General features: G+C 38.3%; 1 protein-coding gene across 6 annotated transcripts in view; it reads left to right on the top strand.

Annotated features, from left to right (window-relative positions):
- The first annotated feature begins 1297 nt into the window (after positions 1-1297).
- The window catches only part of MINDY3 (MINDY lysine 48 deubiquitinase 3), an 82502-nt gene continuing 74878 nt past the window's right edge, over positions 1298-8921 (top strand). For 5 of the 6 annotated variants that reach the window (XR_004436783.1, XR_004436782.1, XM_033209808.1 and 2 more), the window contains exon 1: positions 1304-1624. Coding sequence is in view for 2 of the 6 variants with exons in the window: in XM_033209808.1 (XP_033065699.1) it covers positions 1531-1624 (94 nt within the window). In the remaining 4 variants the exon portion in view is untranslated. Of the gene's footprint in view, positions 1625-8921 lie in introns of all 6 variants that reach the window. The other variant, XM_033209811.1, reaches the window with a different exon arrangement.

Below are 8921 nucleotides of genomic sequence, written 5' to 3'. Positions count from 1 at the left end.
AAAATAAAATTAGAAATAACGTATAAATAGCAAAAAAATAGCTAGAAATAAAGTATAAATTAACCTTATTTGCAATCTAAAAGATTTTAAATTAGCCAAATGCAAGGGTATTCTACAATGAAATTGCATGTTTTTGGAATTAAAGAACATAACATATTATACTAAAATACAATTGGCTAGAATTTATGAGTAAAAAAGTCAGAACTACTGTTGCATCAAATTCCCACAAAATGGCTTCTTCAGGTAAAAAAATATCCACTGTTGCATAAATGCTTCCATGTGCTAGGAAGTACACCAAATCCTCTGCATGTGTTACTTTTTCCATTTATTCCTTACAATATATGAAATGTATGCAATCTCCCTTTTAGAAAGAAAAAAGTCTAGGTAGAGAGTAGGTAACTTGCTAGTAAGTGCAAAAGGTAGGAATGTGGGCCAGTATGACCCACAGCTTGGACTCTTAACTATGCATTACTGCATCCCAAAGTAATATGGTTTCCAAGGAGTATAAAAACCTTACAGAACCAAAATAAAAGCATATATATATATATATATATATTTTTTTTTTTTTTAATCAGATTTTGCCCTTTTGTTTTAAATTCAAGGCTTGGGCAATACAAGCCCTCTTTTTTTAAGCAGCACAAACATAAGTTTTCACATGAACTCAATTTAACTGCTAGTTAATTAGTAAAACCTAAACTTTAGTCCAGGTGTTGCCCACACACTCTGCAGTCTCAAAAACTGGAGATGAAAATGCTGTAACATTTACAAACAGGTTGCTTTGAATCTGTTTCCCTACAAATACCTTGTAATTCTGTGTTGCAGCTGGTAGAAGCATTTCTAATGCACGTTATGCCACATTCTTTGCCATGTTTTCAGGTACTAGTTGGTCTGACTTTGATTTATTGCAGTACAGAGGTGAACAGCCTCCAGCTTATGAGAAGTGCCTTAAAAAGGCAAGGATGTTACCGCACTGTGACTCAACCATTTCCTTATAGTTCTAGTTTTAAAAAATTAATATTGTAAAATACAAGCAAGGGGCATATGTTCTAGTTCCTAGGGCCTGGGCCTCAGAGCCTCCAGCGGAGCCCACAGCAGTACCTAGAGGAAGGAGGTATTCCTGGAGGTTAGAAATACGCCGACGCCCCCTCCCAATAAAACACTACCACCCCACCAAAGGGTCGCAGACGGTTCAGAAAGCAGAGAAGCTACTTCCACCGCTTTCCGTGGCTGTTTCCGCCTCCAATTTCACTTCCGGGGAGGGCACTTCCGGGCCCTCAGCTTCTAAGGGGCGGGAGTTAAAGAGAAGTCGGAAGTGGCACTAGCACTTCCGGCACGGAAAACTCGCTGCTCTCCGGACCTGGCTTGACAGGCGCGGTCTCTGCAAGTGGCTCTCAGCCCTTTCTCCTTCCTGCCTCACCTTCCAACTCGTTTGCCGCCGCCGTCCCACAGCCGCTGTCTCTGGAGTTGCCCCTTCCCCATGTTCCGGGGCAGGAGTCCGCAAAGCGAAGACCCGCCCGCTCGTTTCCCATCATGTCCGAACTGACTAAAGAGCTGATGGAGCTGGTGTGGGGCACCAAGAGCAGCCCCGGTCTCTCGGACACCATTTTCTGCCGCTGGACGCAAGGTACCCTGGCGGGGCTCTCTCACTTACAGCCGCTGCTTCCTTTGCCCTGCGAGATTCCGCGTGTGACGCCTCTCGCTCCAGCCCCTCGCGCGCCCCGCACTCTGTTCCAGTCGCCGTGCTCAGCGCTGAAGCTGGACTTTCTAGACACGCCCTGCCTTGCCTTGATCGGGAGAGGTTGAGTAGGAGAAAGGTTACAGCTGCCACTAAATACCCGCAGCGCCTCTTCCATCCTCCGGGCTGCCCTTCGGCTGGGGAGGAGGAGGGGGTGGCCCCTTGCTGGGTTGCAGGGCGTGACACGGAAGGTGCGCCCCGTGCCCCGGTGCCACTTTCTCAAAGGGTGCTGTGGCCTTCCCCATCTTTACCCCCTAACAGAGCTTCTATTGGTGGTGGTTGGTCTATTTTTGGTGAGAAGGAGGGACGTCCACGGGAAAGTCCAAGTGGCTAATTCAAAAAGCAGTTTTTTATTTATATTGTCATTATGTGGTAAGGTGTAGTACTCTGTGTAAACACTGTTGCTTGCTAAAAAGTGTACTCTCGGCCAAAAGTATCCCAGTTTTGGATATGGTTTATTATCTGTCGATGTTAAAAAAGGAATATGGATCATAGTACTTCCTATATCGGTAACCCAGACAGGATTTTTACTTATATAAAGAGTCTTAGTACAAATAATATTGAAATAAAAGAAGCATTTATTGAATTCCTGCACCATAACAGGCTGGGCGCTTTATACTGGTAACTATCCCTGTTTCTTAAATTTCGATAGGCAAACAACTGACACATTCCTAAAGGTGACTTAGGAAAGATGATGATGAGGTTAAAAGCATAACCTTGAATCAGAAGGGTCAATAATTTATCTATGTAAAACAATATTATTATTAAAACATCTATTTAGAGAACACCTGTTCCCTAAATAGACTGGGGGGAATTTTGGCATAGTAAATATAAACCCCTATTTCAAAACGTGTATCTTGTAAAAAAATTCAAGATTTACATAATCTCTCTTTCCCTCCCAGATATGTTTGTTTTAAGAGCTGGTAAAATTACAATTATGATGTATTATAAGTTGGGATATTTAGCCCCTCACTGTTGCTCTGCAGATGAAAACAATTAGTTGTGAAGGTAAATGACTGGGCCAGACTTGCACAAATTGATAGAACTGGGAATGGATTCCAGGTCTCAATTCCTAATACACCTCTATTTTTATTATCTTCCTTTGACTTTCCAAACCCTACATGTAATGACATGGGCTCTTTTTTTTCCACATTGAATTATGTCAGTTACCTAATCTTGGGCACCTTAGAGGGAGATTTTATTTTAACACTTCCCATTTTGACTTACTTATTCTAATAGTAAACAGCTCTAAAATACTGTGAAAGACTAAGAAAAAATTTACTTCCATTGTAATCAGTTAACATTTATAAAACATTTTACAGAATAGAATAAGATAATATTCAGCCCTGTTTATATTTATACTGTAATGCAAATGCAAGGAAGATTCAGGGCAGCAGTTCCAGTAATGGTTAAGAGCACAGGCTTTGGAATCGATTCAGGTTCATGCAGTTTAACTTATTTAAGCCCCAGTTTCCTTCTCTGTAAAGTACGGATAATAGACCTTATAGAGTTGTTGTGAGGATTAAAGGCCATGTAAATAATGTAGGCGCTTAGCACACTATCTGACATATAGTGAACACTCAGTATATGGTAGCTCTTTTTATATTATTTTAAAAAATAATTTTATATTTATTTTAAATTATTTTAATTGTAGACTAAGCCAAATTCACTCTTTGGCTTTTTCCCGACAATTACAATTAGTTGTTTATTTGATGGATAATCATTATTCTCAATAGGACTTTATAATGACTTACTAGAATGCTCTGCCACCTTTAATCATGCAGAAATTCTTTAACAGGATTAGTTCCGTCAGTACCATTTCAAAATAAAGGATTTCTTTCTTTCTTTTTTCGTTTATAGAGTGCAGTTAGTTATATTTTGAATATGTAAGTCTTCAAGGCCTTACAGTGATTAAGATTTTAAGGCAACCAAACATATATTTTTGAAGTTATCACCTCTGAATCAGAGGGGTCCTGTTATTGGTTTTGGTATGTTAACTGTTGTATTCATTTGTTTGTTCTTTGAGGCCATTGCTAAATATTGCTGTGGCAGTCCTTTGGGATTATGAGAATAGACACAAGACACTGCTTTGCTGCATTACTAATGTGACATCAACTCTGGCTTTATTTCATAGTCTGTGACTGTCTCCAGTTGACAACTGCAGTCTCATTAGTCTTCTGGAAGCAAGAGACAAGTGTAAGATGTTTGGCGTGAATATTTATACAATTATATCTAGAGATAGTTCATCTATGAAATTACATTGATTGATCAACTTAAATTCTTTTGATATGGTTGCTAAAACAATAAGCTGCAGGAGTGGCACATAGTTGTTTTTAATTGGCTTGACATTTTTAGATAATTCTCTTCTACAAATCCTGTTCGTTTTAAAAAAAATGTAGGGTGTTTTTCGTTTTCTTTTTTTGGGCAGTTTTAATTTTAAAGGCAATAAGCCATGTAATTTAAGGGCTTAAAGTTGGCAGGGTTTTATTTTAACTTGAAAATTTATTCTCCTCTCTGCTTCCCTCCTGCTCAATTGCCTATAGTACTTTTTAAAGAGTAGCATATAATTTTCACTTCCTTAGCTCATTAGCACTATTTATCCTCTCCCTTCCCACAAACTATACCAGTATTCCAAGCTCTTACAGTTGAGCGTCACTAGGGTGGGAGGGAAGACAAACAGTAAATATAATGTAGCATAAATTACACATGTACAATAAATAGTTTGAAGATGAGGAGATATGGAGTTTTGGGTGGGGTGTCCTGGGCAGGCCTTATTTTAAGATGAGGTTTGAGCAAACACTTGGAGTCACTCTGCTAGTCATGCAGAAGTCGGAAGAAAGAGTGCTCCAGGCAGAACAAATGGTAGTTACAAAACACTTCACACAAACTACGCTTGATCTGTTCCAGCAACAAGAAGGAAGTTAGTGTGGCAGGAGTGGGAATAAAGGAAAAGGAGAATAATAAAAGATGATGTAAGAAATAAAATGGCCCAAATCATGTAAAGCTTTCTAGGCTATTAGAAGGACTTTCGCTCATCTTGTACATGAAACGGGGGTCCTTCGAAGGTTTGGAGCAAAGGAGAGATACCACCTGACAAGCTTTTAAAGGATTGATCTGCCTGCTGTGTTTGAGGATAGACTGTAGTGGATTGGGACGACAAGATCAGAGAAGAGACAATTGCAGCAATCCAGGGGAGAAAAGATGCCATCCTGGACCAGAGTAGTGGTACTGGAGATGGTAAGAAGTGGGCAGACTGACCACAACCCAACAGAACCAAAATAAGAATCAGCTAGACCTGACAGAAGTAGTATTTCTTGTATAAATAAAAACATTTTGACTTATTTGGAATTTATTTTCTTTTCAATATTGATTGCTTAGCTCAGTGTTTGGCAAACTTCTTTAAAGGGTGAGTGGCCTTTTTATTGCCTCTCAGCTCATCAATGCTATTGCAGCAAAAGCAGCCATAGTTAGTATGGGTGTGGCTGCATTCCAAAACATGAAAGCAGATGAGGATTGTAGTTTGCTGACGCCTGATGGAGAGTGTAAACTCTTAGAAGCCATTTTTCCTTCTTCCAATTATTTTCCTTCTTCCAGTTATTTTATTGTTTCTCCTAAAGACTAGTCAGAAAGAGAGATACTTATTTTCACTATTTGTAGCAGTGCAGTGGGTGGATTTTTTTTTTTTTTCTTTTTCCCCAGGGGAAGAGGGGCGTGTAGGTGTAGTTGACTGAAATTAGAGTTTTGGGCTTTCAGTGTAGCACAATTTTTGTTACATAATATGAAAAAAAAATGAGATTTAACAAATAACTTAGGAAAAATGAGGGATCCATTAAAATATAAATATAAAATATATTAGGAGTTAATACACTTGGGTTAATTTAAGGTTTAAAGGCATGTTTGGGTATTGATTTTAATGTGGTTTACTATTCTATCAAAGTAATAAAATGATAACACCAGCATCGTTAATTTTTCTTCCGAAATGAAGTTAATACTGTGGATCACATCGTTTCAAATATTTTTTTGTTTTTGGAAGGTTTTAACATTCTGTTATGTAGGTTTTTCCTTTCTTCAACATACCTAAATTATGATTTGCATAACAGCCAATATTTTGTAATTCGTAATTGGTAAGCATATATGACAAAATTAATTCCTTGGTACTTTGAATATATAATTTGTTTTATTCAAATACTTCAAAGTGTCTATCATAATATATTTATACTATATTTTACAGCTTTTGAAAATCTTATCTTTGCAACAACCCTGAAAGATAGCAAAGAACAAATGTAGTTATCCTCGTTTTTTAAGATGAGAGGTCCAGTTGAGATATTTGACTCAGCCAGGATGTCAAACTAAGTCTTTCTATAGCCTTGTTTACGTGGAAGACTAGAATTGTAGAAGCTATAGTTGTCAAAATGGTGTGCATAATGTGTATATATATGTATATATAGTAAGTAATATGAAAACAAGAAATTGAAAAATTGCGATGAGGTTCATGGCTCAGGTTTACCCTGGTTCTGAGCTATAAAATGTGAAAATGAGAAAGACTTTTCTGTGATCTCTGGTACTGTGTAATGTGATATGAAATTGTATACATATGATTAGGTGTTTTAAGATGGATAGTTTCAGACCTAATCAGGAAAAACAGCCATTTATGGTAAGTTAAGTCCTTCTAAAACTAGGAAATAATTGAGTATGAGAACTCTTGACAAGAAAAGTAATGCTGTGTCCTGAGGAATTCAAACTTAAGTAAAACCTTACTATAAAAAGAGAAGTCTACTTAGCATAGTCCTGTTTTAGGATAGAATACTTAATTTTCATTTAGCTGACTTTATTTCATTTTGGCTCTAATGACCTTTGTCCGTTATCACTTAACACACTGAAACATGTATATTGGAATTAAACAGAAATTGGCATGAAGCATAACTGCTTAGAATTCTCTCCATGGATTTTTAATATTCAGAGTGCCAAAGGAACTCACTATAATGCAGTTCCAACTAAAAGCCCCACCCATGGATAATTGGGTTACATTATTTAAATTTTTAAGGAAGGCAAGATCCATTACTAATTCAAACTTTAATTTCATACACGAAAAGTTTAGCAGATCTTAATTTCACCTCTGCACTTGGGTACAACACTTGGGGCCCTTTCTTTATTCTCAGTAGGAGAAGAGCTGGCCAAACAGTGAGGATTTCATCTCTTCTTCCTAGGTTGGACCTTAAATTTGGTTGTTTTAACATAACCAGAAACCTTAGTTGTCACTTTCCTTATTAAATTTGTTCCATGCATCTTCTCTATTCTAGTTCTCCATTTGTCCTATTTTTGATCTTCCAGGCTGCTATGTATTGCTGGAGAAAATTGTGTCCAGCACCAATACTTAAATCTTAGCTGAGCCCTCAGTGCTTCTGTTAGTTCTTTCCTTATGTTTTTCGGAATTAACACTTTGCTCAATTCTGTACCTTTCTCATTCCTCTCACTCTCAATATGTAACACCTCTTCACTTTTTCATTTTTCCTCATATGTTTAACTTAAAAGTCTTCTAAAATTTACTTCTTCTGCTAGGCCAGTGGCTCTCAAGTTTTTGGAACTCAGGTCCCCATTACAGTGTTAAAAATTATTGAGGACGGCCGGGCGCGGTGGCTCAAGCCTGTAATCCCAGCACTTTGGGAGGCCGAGACGGGCGGATCACGAGGTCAGGAGATCGAGACCATCCTGGCTAACACGGTGAAACCCCGTCTCTACTAAAAATACAAAAACTAGCCGGGCGAGGTGGCGGGCGCCTGTAGTCCCAGCTACTCGGGAGGCTGAGGCAGGAGAATGGCGTAAACCCGGGAGGCGGAGCTTGCAGTGAGCTGAGATCTGGCCACTGCACTCCAGTCCGGGCGACAGAGCGAGACTCCGCCTCAAAAAAAAAAAAAAAAAAAAAAAAAAAAAATTATTGAGGACTTCAATATGAAAAAGTTAAAACTTAGTGAGACTTTGGCATTGTTTTACATTTTTGCAAATCTCTCTAATGTTTATCATATTGGAAGACAGCTGGATTCCCACATCTGCTTCTCCAATCTGTGGCAATATATTGTTTTGGTTGAAGTGGATGCAGAAAATCTGGCCTCACATATGTAATTGGAAAAGGTGTAAGAAGTATGGTAGTAGCCTTTTTGGATAATTACACGTAATCTTCTTTAATACCACACCAAAACTTGACACGTCAGAGTATTGTAGAGATTAGTTGCAATACGAAATCTAAAACTGAATCACATAACTTTTCATCCTCTGTTAAATTGAAATCCTTTGGTCTGTCTTGCAGTTCGAGTGGATCTCTTACCTGTGCATTAATTTGTAACAGTATGCATCAGTGACTTGGAAATTATTGGTCTACTGACCATCTTCCAAATGTTAATATATGTCATGATAACCACACTAGAAGTCATGTTTGTTTCTGTTACCAGTGAGCTCATCAGAACGATCTGTAAGCGCTGAGAAGCTGTCAGACTCACAGTGGTGGACACAAGTTTTCCGAGTTACTGCTTGAAAGCTGGAAATTTTATCACTGGCTATTTTCCTTGAAATGTCAAACTCTCTTATTTCTGAGAAAATGTCAGCCAGATACTCAAGTCTGAATAGTTGTAGCTTATTGGTAGTTATACTAGGTAAAAGTAACACTCCATTAAATAAAAAAAAAAAAAAGTAGCTAGTTCAGCTTGCAATTAAAAAAAAATTACACATATACTTTTCCTTGAGATAACTTTTGAGCATCATACCCAGTGTGTAGCGGAAGTGCTTTATGGGTAGCTTCCATTTTGTTCCACAGAATAGATTTTTGAAAAGACACTGTATTCAAGATCAAGATGTAATAAAATTAGTAGTTTTGACTGCAGCAGTAAGTGTGTTCCTAAATGGGCTCTGTAATTGTGTGAGGGTATGGGGGTGTTTTTTAGGACAGTGACCACTAGGACAGCTTGATGTTCCTGTGTTGATTTGTGCTAAGGAACCGGCAATGTAATCCACCATAGCTTTTGTACCATCACTGTGAATGTCAACGCAGCGAAATGGGCAAATCATGTCTTAGTTTTATCATTTAAATAATTGTAACCTCCAGTGGGCCCCCTGAAAGGTCTCTAGGACTTCCAGAGGTATCTGTGGACCACCTTTAAAAGTCTTTCTCAGCTCTTTTTCAGGACTTGGAGAC

Source organism: Trachypithecus francoisi, unplaced genomic scaffold (assembly GCF_009764315.1).
Source record: "Trachypithecus francoisi isolate TF-2019V2 unplaced genomic scaffold, Tfra_2.0 Lachesis_group9, whole genome shotgun sequence".
In the NCBI taxonomy this organism is placed as follows: Eukaryota; Metazoa; Chordata; class Mammalia; order Primates; family Cercopithecidae; genus Trachypithecus; species Trachypithecus francoisi.
This window is presented reverse-complemented; position numbering and strand designations above follow the sequence as displayed.